This window comes from Pseudophryne corroboree, assembly GCF_028390025.1.
Source record: "Pseudophryne corroboree isolate aPseCor3 chromosome 3 unlocalized genomic scaffold, aPseCor3.hap2 SUPER_3_unloc_70, whole genome shotgun sequence".
In the NCBI taxonomy this organism is placed as follows: domain Eukaryota; kingdom Metazoa; phylum Chordata; class Amphibia; order Anura; family Myobatrachidae; genus Pseudophryne; species Pseudophryne corroboree.
The window spans coordinates 310,638-330,371 of NW_026967564.1; the positions used below are offsets into that span (position 1 = coordinate 310,638).

At 46.4% G+C, this 19,734-nt stretch overlaps 1 protein-coding gene across 1 annotated transcript; it reads right to left on the bottom strand.

Moving 5' to 3' along the window:
* Window positions 1-2,298: 2,298 nt before the first annotated feature.
* On the bottom strand, window positions 2,299-9,083 carry LOC134984660 (zinc finger protein OZF-like). Its single transcript, XM_063950188.1, has 3 exons — window positions 8,523-9,083; window positions 3,414-3,872; window positions 2,299-3,161 (listed from the first exon to the last, which is right to left on the bottom strand). Exons 1-3 carry the CDS (start codon window positions 8,710-8,712, stop codon window positions 2,458-2,460), a joined length of 1,353 nt encoding a protein of 450 aa, XP_063806258.1. The 5' UTR covers window positions 8,713-9,083; the 3' UTR covers window positions 2,299-2,457.
* Window positions 9,084-19,734: the final 10,651 nt, after the last annotated feature.

The window sequence follows — 19,734 nt, forward strand, 5'->3', positions numbered from 1 at the left end:
CAGTGTCCTGTCAGTGGAGTAATGGAGCCATTAACTCTGTATTCATTCGGCCATTCTCCCCCCTAAGTCCCATGAAGCCGGCAGACTGGTGCCAAACAGCCTCCTGTAAAATAACAAACTCTAGAACACAATAAAACTAAGAAAACTCCTAGGAGCCCCCCTAGCTGTGACCGGCTCCTTCGGGCACATAAACTAAACTGAGTCTGGTAGGAGGGGCATAGAGGGAGGAGCCAGCACACAGTGTTAAACTCTTAAAGTGTCCTTGGCTCTTAGTGAACCAGTCTTTACCCCCACGGTACTAAATGGAACCCCAGCATCCTCGAGGACATAAGAGAAATATCCTTAAAGCACAGAAACAATTCAAGTTACATTATAGTATTGCAGGTAAGTAAAACAGATACATATCAGGAGCCAAAAGCCTATGGGGGTCATTCAGACCCAGCCGCAATAGCGGCTCGCAGCAGTTTGCTGGTGGTGGCAAAATACACATGCGCAGCGGCCACGCAGACACACACATTGCAGTCGCATCCCTGAGTGAACGCGGGTGGGCCAGGACCATTTTCCGGGGGCTGTGTGATGTCACATCTGCGTTCATCTCTGATTAACCCCTATAAGCTTCCAGAGTGCACCTCATATCTCATCTTTTCCAAGTTACTACAAATGATATGAGATCGGTAGCAGCACTACTTTCAGGATTATTACACAGAACACACATAACTACTGCCAGTCCTGTCTTTCCCACTACTGCCAGTCCTGTCTCTCCCACTACTGCCAGTCCCGTCTCCCCTCACTACTGCCACCGACCTAGTCTCCCACCACTACTGCAACCCACCCTGTCTCCCCCCACTACTGTCACCCCCCCACTACTGCCACCCGCCCCACCTCCCTGACACCTTAGCTCTGCTTGGGGACAAGATTCTCAGAGACACTGCCTCCTGCAGTCCCTACTACTACTAACCACCCTGTCTCCCTCCTCTATTGCCATCCGCCCTGTCTCCCCCTACTACTGCCACCCACCCTGTCTCCCCCCACTATTGCCACCCACCTTGTCTCCCCCCACTACTGCCAGCCACTGTGTCTCCCCCCGCCACCTCAGCACTGCTTGGGGACAATATTACCCACTAACAGTGCCTTCGGCAGGCCCCACTACAGCAATAGTGCCACCACTCTGTCTCCCCCCTGACATCTCAGAACTGCTTGGGGATTCTTGGTACTGCTGGTAAGAGTCCTTCATCTGCAGATGGAAGTAAGAAAGCAGGGCAGTAATGAGGCAGAAGCTGCTTCTGGTACCATGGACCCTGGTCATGTAGGGCTGAGAGTCAGTCAGATTATGTAATACAGTCACCATCTTACAGGCAGCCGGTGAAGGGAGCAGAGAATGGGTGTTATGTGGCAGGAACGGGCTGGTTAGGTAACAGCCTGGCTGCTGCAATCTGTACAAGCTACAAGCGGTGCAATTATTTTGCTGGGAGACCCAGGTAGAGGACATTGCAGTAGTCTATGTGTGATGATACAAGTACATGTATGACTGTAGGTAGATCTTCTGAGGGAAATAAGTGCTGGAGTCTGGCTATGTTCCTCAGATGAGGATCTGATTGTGGCTGATACGTGATGTCTAAGTTTCACTCCATAATCCAGGACACCAAGATTCCACACATGATCAGCATTTTGTAACTCTGAACCTCCAAGCGTAAGTCTGGTTGGTTTGCAAAGCTGAGCTGTAGCCCTGCCCTTTGTTGGTGAGCTTCTATCTTATGATAGTGTTCCCTCTAGGCTGTTTTAGCAGGGCGCCGCGCCCTGCCCGTTTTTTAACAGGCAAAACCCGCCCTGCCCTTTTGCGGCGCCCTGCTATAACAGCTGCCCGCTCCCTGCCCTCCCGGCGTGTATAGATGCCGTGCGCATGCGCGCGGCATCCATTTACGCATTGGGAGAGGGCTGGGGGAAGCCCAGCACCGACGGAGGTGCTGGGCACGCCCCCAACAGTGACGTCGCCGGCCACAGACGCTCTCTATAGTAGCGTCTGTGGGCCGCACCGCCCCCTAAAATGACGGAGGCGTGACCACGCCCCCTAATTTGCGTGGCCACGCCCCCATTTCGGGCGCGCCCCCGCTGAGCCCGGCGCCCTGCCCCAGTTCACTCCTAGAGTGAACACTATTATGATATACCTGTTTCACCAGGACTGAGTCACAGCCAACTGGCATCACCCACACCTGGAGCTCAACTAGACAACCATTTAGGATTGGTACTGGGTTCTCAGTACCCTGAGCAAAAGACAGATCATCTTCATAGCAGTGGTAGATCAGTACATGACGTCTGATTATTTCACCATGCGGTAGCATGTATATTGCAAAAAGCATAGGAGATAGGATAAGAATCTTGAAGAACATCATATGGCAATAAGTATACCCCAGAAGATTAAAATGGTTTCTCACCTGACTGATGTCTACAAGAGCTGATTTACTTCTTAGAGTATGGAAATGGCTTCTCACCTGTGTGACTTCGAAGATGTGTATAAAGTTGCGATTTCCAGGTAAAACATTTCCCACACTCAGAGCAAGAAAATGGCTTCTCACCTGTGTGACTTCTCTGATGTTTAACAAGATCTGATTTGTATGCAAAACATTTTCCACACTCAGAACACGGAAATGGATTCTCACCTGTGTGACTTCGCTGATGTTTAACAAGATTTGATTTCTGTGTAAAACATTTCCCGCATTCAGAGCAAGAAAATGGCTTCTCACCTGTGTGAGTTCTCTGATGTTTAACAAGATCTGCTTTGCGTGCAAAACATTTCCCACACTCAGAACATGGAAATGGCTTCTCACCTGTGTGAGTTTTCTGATGTTTAATAAGATCTGATTTCTGTGTAAAACATTTCCCACACTCAGAACATGGAAATGTATTCTCACCTGTGTGACTTCGCTGATGATTAACAAGATGTGATTTCTGTGTAAAACATTTCCCGCACTCGGAGCAAGAAAACGGTTTCTCACCTGTGTGACTTCTCTGATGTGTAACAAGATGTGATTTATGTGTAAAACATTTCCCACACTCAGAACATGGAAATGTATTCTCACCTGTGTGACTTCGCTGATGCTTAACAAGATGTGATTTCTGTGTAAAACATTTCCCGCACTCGGAGCAAGAAAATGGTTTCTCACCTGTGTGACTTCTCTGATGTGTAACAAGATGTGATATCCGTGTAAAACATTTCCCACACTCAGAACATGGAAATGGCTTCTCATCTTTGTGACTTTGCTGACGTGCAACAAGATGTGATTTCCGTGCAAAACATTTCCCACACTCAGAACATGGAAATGGCCTCTCACCTGTGTGACTTCTCTGATGTATAACAAGATGTGATTTCTGGATAAAACACTTCGCACAATCAGAGCAAGAAAATGGCTTCTCACCTGTGTGACTTCTGTAATGTATAACAAGATGTGATTTCTGGATAAAACATTTCCCACACTCAGAGCAAGAAAATGGCCTCTCACCGGTGTGACTTCTCTGATGTTTAACAAGATCTGATTTCTGTGTAAAACATTTCTCACACTCAGAACATGGAAATGGCCTCTTACCTACCTTAGCTGGCTGATGGGTAATAAGCTTTGTGTTCTGTATAAAACATTTGGCATCTATAGAACAGGGAAACTCCATATCTCCTGTCAGAGCTGTAACAGATGCACCAATATCAGAGTGATCAGGAGAACATTTCCCAGGATCAGAGGGATCAGCTGATAGAGCTGGATGTATAATTGGGGTAATGGGGTTATCTTCTGGAGAATCCTGTCTACTGTCATTATCTTTTATGTCACAATCCGGGGATAACATTAGATGTCCTTCTGTGATATTCCTGCTTGTGTGTCCATCTGCTGGAAATAAAATACATAATGGAAATGTGACATTTTCTGTAACAATATTAATCTTGTAAACAATAGGAAAAGACGACTCTCTGGGACACTTAATTGTAAATGTGTGTATATAATAAAACATAACTTTTAATGAAGCTTTATAATATTGTGTCAGACTATCATTGTGTCCACCCTCCTGAGAACACTCACAATAACAAATGTAATATTATAACAAGACTTAGATATCTCACTCTCTCTTGTACTGGTAACTAACCATGAAGAATAAATGGAGATATAGTCACTCGCCAAGTCCTATGTCAGCACCAATGTAAAACAATGGATGGGGAACATATCGTATGAACTGGAGATTCTAGCTGAACAATAACATCAGTCGTATAAGCTAATGGGTCAGAGAAATGTCTCCTAACGTTACTCCTGGAAGCATTGGTAAGGAAGCATTCCTTTATGTGTGTGCTCATACGCTGGTAAGCCTGTACAAGTGTTACTAACCCTTATATAAAGTATATTGCTACAGCAGAGTAGGTGTGGAACAAGGTACTTTACATGCAATACGCCATATGATACCCTGTAATCATCATCATCTGCTAGGTTATAATCCACTCTTACACCCCCATCATCAGTGTTTTACCTCTATTCTCTCAATAGTAATAAGGATGATGTGTGTACGATAAGTATGATATAGAGAATGACATATCAGAATCTATACAGCTGCCGCCATACTTCTGCTTCTCATACGTGTGCTACTGGCAACAGTAAACATCTGAGTGAGAGTGCAGGGAAGACAGCAGAGTCTGATGAGAAAGAGATTGGATCTGCCTTTGCAGGGATGTACCACACTTGTTAGTATATAAAATAATAAATAAGAGGTCCGTGGCCTGAGTCCATCTAGATGTGTTTTCTGGATCTCTCCTCACTAAGGGGCTTCTTATCTACCTTACCTGATAGCTTACCATGCCTTCAAAAAAGGTTGAGAAGGTACCAAATCGGCCACACCTGTGCATCTGTTTGGTACCTCAAATTCAGGTGGTCCTTCTGAGACTGATACAACATCATCTGCTTCTTCTTGTCAGACGCACAGCCCAGCTGTAATGGCTGAAGCCATCTTAAGACACTCTAGATGGTCCTGTTACTCTACGCTCTATACATTCTATGTTATCTAGATTTAAGGACTGAAATAACCTCAGAACTTAACTCTAATATTCAAGCTTTGAGGTCCAGTATCAGTGAGATTGGCACTCATACAGACTAAGATGAAAGAGATTGTTGCGTTTCACAAAGATCTGATTTCAGCACATGACACCCTTCAGGAAGACCTGGTCTCTATTCGTGATAAAGTCATTGATTTAGAAGACTGGTCTCGGAGAAATAATATCAGAATAATGGGCGTTCCGGATTCTGTTACAAATGCAGAGCTTTATGATCATGCCACGGTCCTCTTTTCAGAAACTTCCACCAAAGGCATCTGCTGCTGACCATCTTATTGATAGGATCCATAGACTCCCAAAGTCCAAACAGGCCTCTATCCAAGCACACTCTGCTCGGGGTCCACTTTTTCACATTAAAGAACGCATTCTACAAGCCGCTTTGTCTTCCTCATCCACAGCTTAGTGTCTGGATAATCTGCGCTATTTCCGTATATTTCTCCTGCGACACTGGCCAAAAGGCATCTATTCCACCCAAGGAAATGTGCAATACAAATGGGGCTTTCCTACTAAGCTTATTGTAATGCGATACAGCGCCTTCACAGTGATACCTTCACCCGAGGATGGACCTGCTATTCTGAAAAAGTGGGACATTCCTGTTGACAGCCCTTCATGACACTTTACCTAAACCATTACCGGAGGAGTTGTCTTCCGTCTCCAAGTAATATGCTAAAGGAGTAAGACTGTTACAGACACTCAGAGTCTGTTTCCTACTGTAACATGTGCCAACTGGGACTAAGTTACTGGGCATGGATCTATTTTTGGCCCAGATTTATTTGCTCTTGTTATGGGTATAAAACGTATATTTTTATCTTTATTTCCTGTGCTATATAATTGCTATATGATCTGATATTCTTTCCACTGTTACGTTTCATAATACCTTTCTAGAATGTTTGGGTGTTCAGGTAAAGCATGACTGATTCATCTAACATCCTGTTGCCCTTATAAAGGTGTTGGTAGAACCTAAATTGGATATCAGACCATGTTCTTGGCCTTTACCTCAATTGGATACATTGGTTACATTGAGATTTGAGATTTCTTTCTACAATTGTTACTATGCTGATTAGATTTTGCACTCTCGTATGGCTACTTGGGGTAGTCGGTGGGTTTCCCTTTTAGGCCCGATCGCCACCTTTTTCTACCTTTCTGTCACGGTACCCTAGTGACGGAATCTATAGCTCCTTTACGGACGCTATTTCTGTTTGTCTCCCATATTTGTTCCCTATTTTATTTCTTATGTTGATAGTTTGAAGTATGCACACGCCCTACAGACTCTATTGGACTTTGCACAGATGATCTTAGATGTTTCATACCATGATCTGATCTCTCTCTATCACGGCGACGTTTTTAAGTCTTAATGTAAAAGGTCTTTATTCTCCCCGTAAGAGACGTCTTGCATTAAAATATTTAGCTGACCAGAAGGCGGCGGTGGTAGCCACTCAGGAATCACATGTTCCATTGCACTCTCCCCCTCAGTTTACCAATAACTACCCAGCATGCTCTATCTCCTGTGGTGTATCCATCCTTTCTAATAGATCCAGCCCCTTTCATCTGGAAAGCAAGTGGGTGGATTGCAATGGTAGATATTGGATTCTAGTTGGGAAAATTCTTTATAAATACGTCCCCCTCACTTCTCTCTATGCTCCCAATGCCAGACAGCCCCGATTTCTTAGAGAGAGAAGGCCATCAATCAAGTGCGAGGGGACAGGTAATAAACACGGAATGTGCAGGATTCTGAATGTGAGGGAAGAGCAGGAGTATAATAGGGGCTGATGGCTGCTGATGTATGAGATACACCAGAGAGTGTGGGGAGGAGACTGGTCAGATCTCTGGGCTGATAACACACAGTGACATGATGTGAGGAGGAGAGCAGGAGTATAATAGGGGCTGATGGCTCCTGATGTATGAGATACACCAGAGAGTGTGGGGGAGGAGACTGGTCAGATCTCTGGGCTGGTAACACACAGTGACATGATGTGAGGGGGAGAGCAGGAGTATAATAGGGGCTGATGGCTCCTGATGTATGAAATATACCAGAGAGTGTGGGGAGGAGACTGATCAGATCTCTGGGCTGGTAACACACAGTGACATGATGTGAGGGGGAGAGCAGGAGTATAATAGGGGCTGATGGCTCCTGATGTATATGATACACCAGAGAATGGGGGGAGGAGACTGGTCAGATCTCTGGGCTGGTAACACACAGTGACATGATGTGAGGGGGAGAGCAGGAGTATAATAGGGGCTGATGACTCCTGATGTATGAGATTCACCAGAGAGTGTGGGGAGGAGACTGGTCAGATCTCTGGGCTGGTAACACACAGTGACATGATGTGAGGAGGAGAGCAGGAGTATAATAGAGGCTGATGGCTCCTGATGTATGAGATACACCAGAGAGTGTGGAAAGGAGACTGGTCAGATATCTGGGCTGGTAACACACAGTGACATGATGTGAGGGGGAGAGCAGGAGTATAATAGGGACTGATGGCTCCTGATGTATGAGATACACCGGAGAGTTTGGGGAGGAGGCTGGTCAGATCTCTGGGCTGGTAATACACAGTGACATGATGTGAGGGGAGAGCAGGAGTATAATAGGGGCTGATGGCTCCTGATGTATGAGATACACCAGAGAGTGTGGGGAGGAGACTGGTCAGATCTCTGGGCTGGTAACACACAGCGACATGATGTGAGGAGGAGAGCAGGAGTATAATAGGGGCTGATGGCTCCTGAAGTATGAGATACACCAGACAGTGTGGGAAGGAGACTGGTCAGATCTCTGGGCTGGTAATACACAGTGACATGATGTGAGGGGAGAGCAGGAGTATAATAGGGGCTGATGGCTCCTGATGTATGAGATACACCAGAGAGTGTGGGGAGGAGACTGGTCAGATCTATGAACTGGTAACACACAGTGACATGATGTGAGGGGGAGAGCAGGAGTATAATAGGGGATGATGGCTCCTGATGTATGAGATACACCAGAGAATGTGGGGAGGAGACTGGTCAGATCTCTGGGCTGGTAACACACAGTGACATGATGTGAGGGGGAGAGCAGGAGTATAATAGGGGCTGATAGTTCCTGATGTATGAGATACACCAGAGAGTGTGGGGAGGAGACTGGTCAGATCTCTGGGCTGGTAAAACACAGTGACATGATGTGAGGAGAGCAGGAGTATAATAGGGGCTGATAGCTCATCATGTATGAGATACACCAGAGAGTCTAGGGAGGAGACTGGTCAGATCTCTGGGCTAGTAACACACAGTGACATGATGTAAGGGGGAGAGCAGGAGTATAATAGGGACTGATGGCTCCTGACTTCCTCACTGGGAAAATATATATTCCTCATTAGTTTGTACTTACAGAGGAGGGTGTAGTATAAGAGATTGCTGTAGTGACTGAGCAAGGAGAATATGTGACTCTTTTCTGTATTAAATGATTCTTACTCACCTTTGCTGATATCTGTAGGGATCTCCTCCTCCTTACACTGCTGATCACCCCTCTCATACGTCTCTTCTTCTCCCTCTATATCTTCTGCCTTTATATCAGTCACATACGGCTCTTCTTCTCTCTCTGTATCTTCTGCCTTTATATCAGTCACATACGTCTCTTCTTCTCCCTCTATATCTTCTGCCTTCATATCAGTCACATGCGTCTCTTCTTCTCCCTCTATATCTTCTGCTTTTATATCAGTCACAAACGTCTCCTCTTCTCCCTCTGTATCTTCTGCCTTTATATCAGTCACATACGTGTCTTCTTCTCCCTCTGAATCTTCTGCCTTTATATCAGTCACATACGTGTCTTCTTCTCCCTCTGTATCTTCTGCCTTTATATCAGTCACATATGTCTCTTTTTCTCCCTCTATATCTTCTGCCTTTATATCAGTCACATATGTCTCTTTTTCTCCCTCTATATCTTCTGCCTTTATATCAGTCACATACGTCTCTTCTTCTCCCTCTATATCTTCTGCCTTTATATCAGTCACATACGTCTCTTCTTCTCCCTCTGTATCTTCTATCATAATGTCAGTGAGACATTCATCCTAAATAGCCCACAAAACAATATACATTAATAACAGTATAATATCAGTGTATAAGGTACAAAACTTCTCTACAGATCATATAGTGATGGTCACTTTGGTATATTGGTGAGACCCTAAATCCCACCTACCTGATCCTCCTGTGGGATCCTGTGATTCTCCTCTGTACAATCCTGGGCATACAGAGGACGGGGACATCTCTCTGGGGTATCTCTGTTACTGGGCCCATCTGTAGGAGACACACAGTGACTGAGTATAGTGTATATATGTGATTATCAGATGATGTGTGTATACAGGGGGCCCCATACCTGCTCTCCCCTGTACAATACATGACAGTCTCCTCTTACCCAGTGATGTGAGGGTCCGGTGATTCTCCATCATCATGTCCTTGTACAGACCCATGTGTTCCTCTATATACTGCCCGTCCTGCATGGAGACATAGACCGTGACATCCTGACACCTTATAGACACTGGACACAAACAGTGATACGGTCATCACCCAGACACATCCCCTGGTGTTACTGTATAATGTCCCATTCCCAGCAGTCACCTCTCCAGTCATCACCAAGACACGTTCCCTGGTGTTACTGTATAATGTCTCATTCCCGGCAGTCACCTCTCCAGTCATCACCCAGACACGTCCCCTGGTGTTACTGTATAATGCCCCATTCCCAGCAGTCACCTCTCCAGTCATAACCAGGAAAAGTCCCCTGGTGTTACTGTATAATGTCCCATTCCCAGACGTCACCTTTCCAGTCATCACCCAGTCACATCCCATAGTGTTACTGTATAATGTCCCATTCCAAGCAGTCACCTCTCCAGTCATCACCCAGACATGTCCCCTGGTGTTACTGTATAATGTCCCCTTCCCAGCAGTCACCTATCCAGTCATCACCCAGACACGTCCCCTGGCGTTACTGTATAATGTCCCATTCCCGGCAGTCACCACCCAGACACGTTCCCTGGTGTTACTGTATAATGTCCCATTCCCGGCAGTCACCTCTCCAGTCATCACCCAGACACATCCCCTGGTGTTACTGTATAACGTCCCATTCCCAGCAGTCACCTCTCCAGTCATCACCCAGACACGCCCCCTGGTGTTACTGTATAATGCCCCATTCCCAGCTGTCACCACTCCAGTCATAACCAGGACACGTCCCCTGGTGTTACTGTATAATGTCCCATTCCCAGCAGTCACCTCTCCAGTCATCACCCAGACACTTCCCCTGGTGTTACTGTATAATGTCCCATTCCCAGCAGTCACCTCTCCAGTCATCATCCAGACACATCCCCTGGTGTTACTGTATAATGTCCCATTCCCAGCAGTCACCTCTCCAGTCAACCCCCAGACATGTCCTCTGGTGTTACTGTATAATGTCCCATTCCCTGCAGTCACCTCTCCAGTCAACAACCAGACACATTCCCTGGTGTTACTGTATATGTCCCATTCCCAGCAGTCACCTCTCCAGTCATCACCTGGACATGTCCTCTGGTGTTACTGTATAATGTCCCATTCCCAGCAGTCACCTCTCCAGTCATCTCCCAGACACATCCCCTGGTGTTACTTTACAATGTCCCATTCCCAGCAGTCACCGCTCCAGTCATCACCCAGACACATCCCCTGGTGTTACTGTATAACGTCCCATTCCCAGCAGTCACCTCTCCAGTCACCACCCAGACACATCCCCTGGTGTTACTGTATAATGTCCCATTCCCAGCAGTCACCTGTTCAGTCATCACCCAGACACATCCCCTGGTGTTACTGTACAATGCCCCATTCCCAGCAGTCACCTCTCCAGTCATCACCCAGACACGTCCCCTGGTGTTACTGTATAATGCCCCATTCCCAGCAGTCACCTCTCCAGTCATCACCCAGACACATCCCCTGGTGTTACTGTATAATGTCCCATTCCCAGCAGTCACCTCTCCAGTCATCACCCAGACACATCCCCCGGTGTTACTGTATAATGTCCCATTCCCAGCAGTCACCTCTTCAGTCATCACCCAGACACATCCCCTGGTGTTACTGTATAATGTCCCATTCCCAGCAGTCACCTCTCCAGTCATCACCCAGACACATCCCCTGGTGTTACTGTATAATGTCCCATTCCCAGCAGTCACCTCTCCAGTCATCACCCAGACACATCCCCCGGTGTTACTGTATAATGTCCCATTCCCAGCAGTCACCTCTTCAGTCATCACCCAGACACATCCCCTGGTGTTACTGTACAATGCCCCATTCCCAGCAGTCACCTCTCCAGTCATCACCCAGACACGTCCCCTGGTGTTACTGTATAATGCCCCATTCCCAGCAGTCACCTCTCCAGTCATCACCCAGACACATCCCCTGGTGTTACTGTATAATGTCCCATTCCCAGCAGTCACCTCTCCAGTCATCACCCAGACACATCCCCCGGTGTTACTGTATAATGTCCCATTCCCAGCAGTCACCTCTTCAGTCATCACCCAGACACATCCCCTGGTGTTACTGTATAATGTCCCATTCCCAGCAGTCACCTCTCCAGTCATCACCCAGACACATTCCATGGTGTTACTGTATAATGTCCCATTCCCAGCAGTCACCTCTCCAGTCATCACCCAGACACATCCCCCGGTGTTACTGTATAATGTCCCATTCCCAGCAGTCACCTCTTCAGTCATCACCCAGACACATCCCCTGGTGTTACTGTATAATGCCCCATTCCCAGCAGTCACCTCTCCAATCAGCACCTGAATGATCTTGTTGGTGAGTTCCTGGATCTTCTGGTCACTGTGTCTCTCATGTACCAGTGAGTGAGGTGGAGGCACCGTGATGGGGCTCTGCGACCTGCTCAGTCCTCCTGACACACGAGGATGGCTGCTGGGTGTCTCACGCTCACCAGATGTCTTCTTCACACCTCTGTGAAATGGAAGAGACATAAATATCACTGTAAATACGCCCAGATCCCCTCACCTCCACAGTCATGTCCCTGTATTATTACTACAGATAATAGGCTTTTGGTACTTACCAGATAAATTCTTTTCTTTGAATCCACAGGGGGCACTGGAGTACTCTTGGGATATGGACGGTGCGATAGCAGGGATAGGCACATTTAAAAATTTAAATGTGTAGCCCTCCTTCCCCTTCTATACTCCCAAGATGCCTTAGTGTTTTTTTTGCTGAGCCGAATAGGAGCGACAGAGAGGATGAACAATGGAGAATTACATATAACATTATAACATAACGGACAAAGGTGACACGACAACAGATAACAATCACCTTACATTTGAATAAGTCAGTGAAATCGTGTTACCATAAGAACTATTGAACTTACCACCAGCCAGGAGAAACTGCTCTGGGTGGGCGTCCAGTACCTCCTGTGGGTGCAAAGAAAAGGATTTATCTGGCAAGTACCAAAATCTTGTTTTCTTTTTCATCCACTAGGGGTCACTGGAGTACTCTTGGGACTTACAAAAGTTTCCCCCTTCGGCGGGACAGCGGTTTGGCACCTGTAACACTAGACGGCCAAAGCTAGAAGCTGATGCCACAGAATTATCAAACTTGTAAAAGCGCATAAACGTGTGCACTGATGGCCATGTAACTGCATGGCAAGGTTGCGTCGTAGAAGCTCCACGGCCTGCTGCCCATGACATTCCCACAGAACGCGTGGAATGTGCTGAAGCAAATGCAGTCGGTGTTAGACTAGCATGAAAGTACACCTGATGAATGGTCAGGTTAATCTAACTGGCCAAGGTCTGTTTGGAAGCTGCCCAACCTATCTTGACTTCATCATAGAGAACAAAGTATCCGATATACGTACTTTTAATGTTCGGGCTACATAAACGCGGAGTGCGCGTACCACATCCAAAGTAGCCGGAGTACCTGAATTTTCTGAAAAACAGGAACTATGATTGGTTGATTGATGTGAAAGAAGATACAACCTGCGGTAGAAAAACGGGATTTGTCCAAAGGTCCGGTCTGTCAGTATGAAATACCAGATACAGTGGCTTGCATGACAAGGCACCCAAATTGTGCAACACACCTTGCCGAAGCTAAGGCTAGGAGAAACATGGTTTTCCAAGTTCTAAACTTAACATCCGCATGTTGCAAGGGTTCAAAACGTGACTGCAAAACCATGCAAAATTATATTCACGTCCCATGGAGCCGTAGGTGGTGTGAGGGGCGGTTATACTCTGAGGACACCTTGCAGAAAATTGTGAACTGTTGGCAAAGAGCCAAACACCTTTGAAAGAAAACTGACAAGGCAGAGACCTGCACCGTTAGTGTCGCTAAACGCAGTCCTCCATCTAACCCCGTCTGTAAAAAGAGCAAAAGATGGGATAACTTGAAAGAATATGTCGGAAACATCCTAGCTTCACACCAACCACTCGCCAAATCCTGTGATAATGAGCTGCTGAAACTGGCTTCCTAGCACGTAACGTGGTTGGTATAACCAACTGTGGAATGCCCTCTCGTCTTGAGAGTGGTCTCAACAGCCACCCCGTAAAAAGCAGCCACGCTAAATCAGGGTCAAGGAACGACCCCTGCTGTAGTAGGTCTGGACGTAGCGGAATCAGCCAGGGATCGTCTGCGAGTAGACCATGGAGATTCAAGAACCACACTCTCCGAGGCCAACGAGGCGCCACTAGTATGACAGTCGTGGACTCTCGTTTGATCCGCTTTAGCAACCGAGGAAGCAGCGGAAACAGAAATAGATACACTAGGCTGTATGGCCACGTAACTGTCTGATGATTATGGCGAGAAGCCATTAGATCCATCTTTGGGTAACTCCAGCGCTGGACTAACATCTGGAACATCTTCTGGAGGAAAATCTTGATGACTGAGATAATCTGCTTCCCAGTTGTGCACTCCCGGAATGAAGACCGCCAACAATATCACATGGTGATGTTTGGCCCAATTGAGGATCCGAGCAATTTCTTTCATGGCCATGCGACTTTGAGTCCCTCCTGGTTTGTTGATGTATGCGACTTCTGTCGCATTGTCCGACTGAACCTGAACAGTCTGAGACAGGAGCAAGTGAACTGCCTGACGCAGAGCGTTGTAAATTGCCCTGAGTTCCAGGACGCTGATTGACGGTAATCTGTCTCGGTCTGAACATAGACCCTGAAACTGACAATGTTGGACCACTGCTCCCCAACCTTTGAAACTTGCGTCCGTCATCAGAATTATCCAATTCCAGACTCCAAACCTTTTTCCCGCAGTGAGATTGTGTATGTGGAGCCACATGAGTATTGATACTCTGGCCCTGGAGACAAGCGCACCATCTGATGAATTTGTAGACAAGAGCCGGATCACTATGCGAGAAGATCCAGTTGAACGGGACATGAGTGAAATCTTCCGAACTGGAGTGTTTTGAAAGATGCCCCCATCTGTCTTAACAGTCGAATGCATAAATGCACAGAGACTGTCCGTGGTTTGAGCACTGGGAGTACTAGATGATGAATAGCATGTACTTAATGTTGTGGAAGATAAATGCCTTGATCCACCGTAATCAGAATTATTCCTAAAATGGAATTCTTTGACACAGGAAGCGACTCGATTTTTTTTTAAAGTTGACAATCCATCCGTACTGAACTAGTAGACTTTACAACAGTAAGGCATGTTTATGAAGTATTTGTTGAGATGAAGCCTTGATGAGAAGGTCATCTAAGTATGGAACGATTATCACTCCCAGGGATCTGAGATGAACTTTCATCACAGACATCATCTTTGTGAATACCGGAGGCGCTTGTTGAACTGCAAACTTAAGTACGCCTGATGCGGTGGCCAAATTGGAATGTGTAAGTATGCATCCTTGAGATCCCGCAAAATCATGAATTGCTGTGGTCCTAAACCTGCAATCACTGACCGTAGGGATTCCATCTTGAATGTGTAGTAAGTGACGTACCGATTGAACCCCTTTAGGTTCCATATCGGTGTGACCGAGCCATCCGGCTTTGGCACTACAAAAAGATTGGAATAAAACCTTGTTGGTGTACTGAAACCTGAACCAAAACTGCTGAATGTACGAGAGACTGAATAGTGGCCTGCAGACCTGCTCACTTGTTTGCTGACACAGGCAGACCCGTCTTGAAAAACCGCATCGGTGGTAGACAATCAAACTCAATTTTGAAACCTTTGAAAACAAAATTGCCGATCCACCCGTCTGTGATGTCTGAAACCACGCGAAGTGAAACGTCTGAAGGTGTGCTCCCACAACTGAAGAGCCAAGATGGGCTGGGAGCACGTCATGCCACTGGCTTGTCAACGGCCTTTGTGTCCTGACGACGGTTTGTGGTTTGTTGAAAACCACGTCCCTCTGCATGGTTGTTCCTCTAGCCCACCCCACCCCTAATGTTGAGCATGCATACAAATGTCTTTTGTGTCGTCACGTTGGGCAGTCCGATCACTCATCACTCTGGTTAATTCCCAGGTATTTGTCGGTATTAGGGAGGGATCAACCAATTACTAAGGAAGTTGAGGTCTGGCCAGAGGGAGCTTTATTAAGTTTGCAGGGTTGCTTTGAGTGTATTGATTGGGATCAGTTTATTGAGGAGGCTACTGGGGATTTAGGTGTTGATAACGATCGTTGGGCATCAATGGTGTCATTGTATATTAATTGTTGCATAGAAAGTGTTACTAAGAGGAAGTTAACTCATACCTTCCCAAATGACAAACCTTGGAAGAACAGTGAGGTTCGTACCTTATTGAGAGCTAGGGATAAGGCGTTTAGAGTAAAAGACAAATTAGCTTATACGATTTCCCGGTTTAATTTAAAAAAGGGTATTCGTCTTGCTAAGGAAGCTTACTCGAGTAAGATTGAAAACCATTTTAAAGAATCGGGTGATGCAAGAACGATGTGGAGAGGAATTAAATACATCTCTGATTATAAAAGTTCTACTTCTGTCAGGATGGGCGGTCCTTCGGCTGATGAGCTAAATCACTTTTATGCACGCTTTGAAGAGGTTGACTCTTCTATGGGTAACTCTTTTAGATTTCACTCAGATAGTTTTCTGACCCTGACTGAAGTTGAGGTTAGGGATTGTGTCAGCAGAAAGAACGTAAGGAAGGCTCCTGGCCCGGATTGTATTTCAGGCAGAGTATTACGGGCATGTGCTGAGCAGCTGGCAGGCATTTTTACAAAGATTTAAAACTTTTCCATGAGTCAATGCACTGTTCCACGGTGCTTCAAAACTTCAATAATTGTTCCAATTCCTAAGTCTGCGTCGGTCATTGGTCTGAACGACTATAAGCCGATTGCTCTCACTTCATTGAATTCAATTGTTTTGGTACATCCATTGGGATTTGACCCTAATCAGTTTGCCTATCGGTCGAACGGATCAACTGAGGACGCAGCTCTTATGGTGCTTAGTAGAGTACTTTGTCATCTTGAAAATAGAGACACCTATGCTAGATTTTTATTTGTGGATTATAGTTCCGCCTTGAACACGGTAGTGCCGGCGGTGTTAGTAAAAAAGCTTTTACGGATCTGATATGATGCGGCCATATGTGATTGGCTGTTGGATTTCTTGACTGGGCTCGGACCTGTCTTCTGAACTGGTGTTAAGTGTAGGAGTTCCGCAGGGGTGTGCTTTAAGTCCCTTCTTATATTCCTTGTATACCTCTGATTGTGAGTGGAATTTGGAGACAATCTCTGTGATTACGTTTGCGGATGATACCACTCTGGTGGGTTTGATATCCGGTGGAGATGACAGTGTTTACAGAGAGGAAGTGAGAAGATGTCAGCGTCCGGGATCTTACCTGTGTGCTGGGGCCGCGGGGCTGGCTTCACAGGCGGCTTGTGGGCAGCAGCGGAGGAGGGCTGCCGCACCCGGTCCGTGGGCAGCGGTAGCGGCGGTGAGGGGGTCCGCTCGTGGTGGCAGGATGCCGCTGCAGCGGGTCTCTATTGCCGGAATGTTGCTAGGAGACCAGGGGCAGTGAGCTGTGTGACTATGCACAGATGTCTGCATTACTGGGCGCCGCCATGTTGGAGACCAAGTCTGAGGCATAGTTTGGCTTCCTGTTTCCTTCCAGCCAATCCAGGGAGAGTTCTCCTTATAAAAGGGGGCTGCCGCCTCATTAGAGATCCTGCGCCTGCGTCAGGGCACACGTACGGTTAGTCAGTATGTGATCAAGTTTCGTACTCTCTCCTCATAACTGAACTAGAATGAGGAGGCTCTCATTGCAGCTTTCTGGAGTGGTCTCTCCGAAAAGATCAAAGATGACCTAGCAACTCAGGACGTTCCAGACAAGTTGGATAAATTGATTTCCTTATGTAATAAATTAGACCTGAGGTACAGAGAACGCTGTATGGAGAGATCTGGTTAAACAATCAGGAATACCAACTGTCATTTTGGATCGTACCATTTCAATTACTGCGGTGGGTGTAAGTTATATTCCTGAGGAAAGGTTGGAGTTCTTCATTCAGAAAATATCTATTTTCTTGTAATTCCTAAAGTCTCTCACGAACTGATCCTAGGATTTCCGTGGTTAATAAAACACAATCCCCACATACACTGGCAGACCTTGGATGTTCACTCTTGGGGACGAAACTGCTTCCAGAACTGTTTGCCCTCAGTAAGACCCCTCTGTTCTTCCAGCCTTCCTGTGGAATACCAGGCCTTTCAAGATGTTTTCAGTAAGAATGGGGCGGACACCTTGCCTCCGCATCGCACTTGGGATTGTCCCATTGATCTGGTACCAGGCAAGACTCCTCCCCGAGGTCGAATCTACCCTCTCTCACTCCCTGAGACACAGGCCATGTCGGAGTATATCCGGGAGAATTTGGATAAAGGGTTCATCAGGTCTTCCACCTCTCCGGCCGGGGCGGGGTTTTTCTTTGTCAAGAAGAAGGATGGGGGTCTGCGGCCCTGTATTGACTATAGAGGTCTCAACAACATAACAATTAAGAACAGATATCCGTTGCCTCTAATTCCAGAACTATTTGACCGTGTTAAAGGAGCTACTGTTTTCTCCAAATTGGACTTACAGGGGGGCCTACAATCTTATACGTATTCGCCCAGGTGACGAATGGAAGACGACATTTAATACCCGCAACGGGCATTATGAATAACTGGTAATGCCTTTCAGCCTGTGTAACGCCCCAGACGTCTTTCAATAATTCGTTAATTACATTTTCAGAGATCTCCTCTATGACTGCTTGGTGGTATATTTAGATGATATGCTCATCTTTTCCAAAGATCTGAAGACCCACCGAGAACAAGTCAAAGAGGTTCTAACTCGTTTACAGAGGAATCAATTATTATGTAAATTAGAGAAGTGCACCTTGGAAGTACCCACGATTCCATTCCTTGGTTACATCCTCTCGGGACAGAAGTTACAGATGGACCCCGCTAAATTCCAGGCGATCCAGGATTGGTCGCTTCCAGCTACCCTTAAGGGGGTTCAACGTTTTCTGGGATTCGCTAACTTCTACCGAAGATTTATTCAGAATTATTCTTCTATCATAGCTCCCATTACTGCATTAACCAGGAAAGGAGCAGAACCTGCCAAGTGGTCTCCGGAGGCTTTAGAAACCTTTTCGTCTTTAAAGGAAGCCTTCATGACTGCCCCTGTCCTTCGACAACCCGATCTCAGCCGTTCGTTCCTGGTGGAGGTTGATGCCTCCACTGTAGGAGTAGGAGTAGGAGCAGTATTGTCCCAGCTCTTCGAGGTCAAGAAGGTCAATCCCTGTGCGTTCTTCTCGTGAAGATATTCTCCCGCTGAACAGAACTACGCTATTGGGGAACAAGAATTACTAGCAATTAAGTTAGCCTTTGAGGAGTGGAGGTATTTGTTGGAGGGAGCTCAGCATTCAATCTCAGTAACCACAGATGACAAGAAGCTCCTATATCTACAATCTGCTCGATGTTTCAACCAACGCCAAGCAAGATGGGCACTCTTCTTTACCCGTTTTAACTTTAAACTTAGTTACCGACCAGGTTCCCTCTACAAAAAAGTAGATGCATTATCTCATTCCCTAAGTTCTGAAGAACCCTCAGATCGTTCAAAAGAGCAATTTATCTTGGAGTCCACCTCTTTCTCAGCAAGTAATACTTCTCCACTTCCTTCTCCTAGGAAAATATTCGTTGCACCAAATCTTCACAAGAAACTTCTTACATGGGCTCACTCCTCCTCCTTCATGGGCCATGCGGGTGGTCATAAAACGTTCAAATTTATTCAGTGCTCCTACTGGTGGCCTCATCTCAGAACTGACGTTCAGGAATTCGTGGCTGCTTGTCCGAAGTGTGCCCAACATAAAAGTCCCAAAGGTCCTCAAGCTGGGTTACTCCATCCGTTACATGTACCGCAAAGACCATGGACGCAAATTTCTATGGACTTTACTACTAATTTACCTGTGTCTGGCGGACGAAATACCGTGTGGGTCATAGTTGACCAGTTCTCTAAAATGGCACTCTTCGTTCCCCTGGCTAGTCTTCCATCAGCATCCCAGTTGGCAAAATTATTCATAGTATAGATTTTCCGACTCCATGGTCTACCGCAGTAAATCATATCTGATAGAGGTCCTCAGTTTGTGGCCAAGTTTTGGAGGTCCCTATGTTCTGCTCTCGGTGTGAAATTAAATTTCTCCTCAGGATATCATCCCCAAACAGATGGTCAAACAGAGAGAGTGAACCAGGACC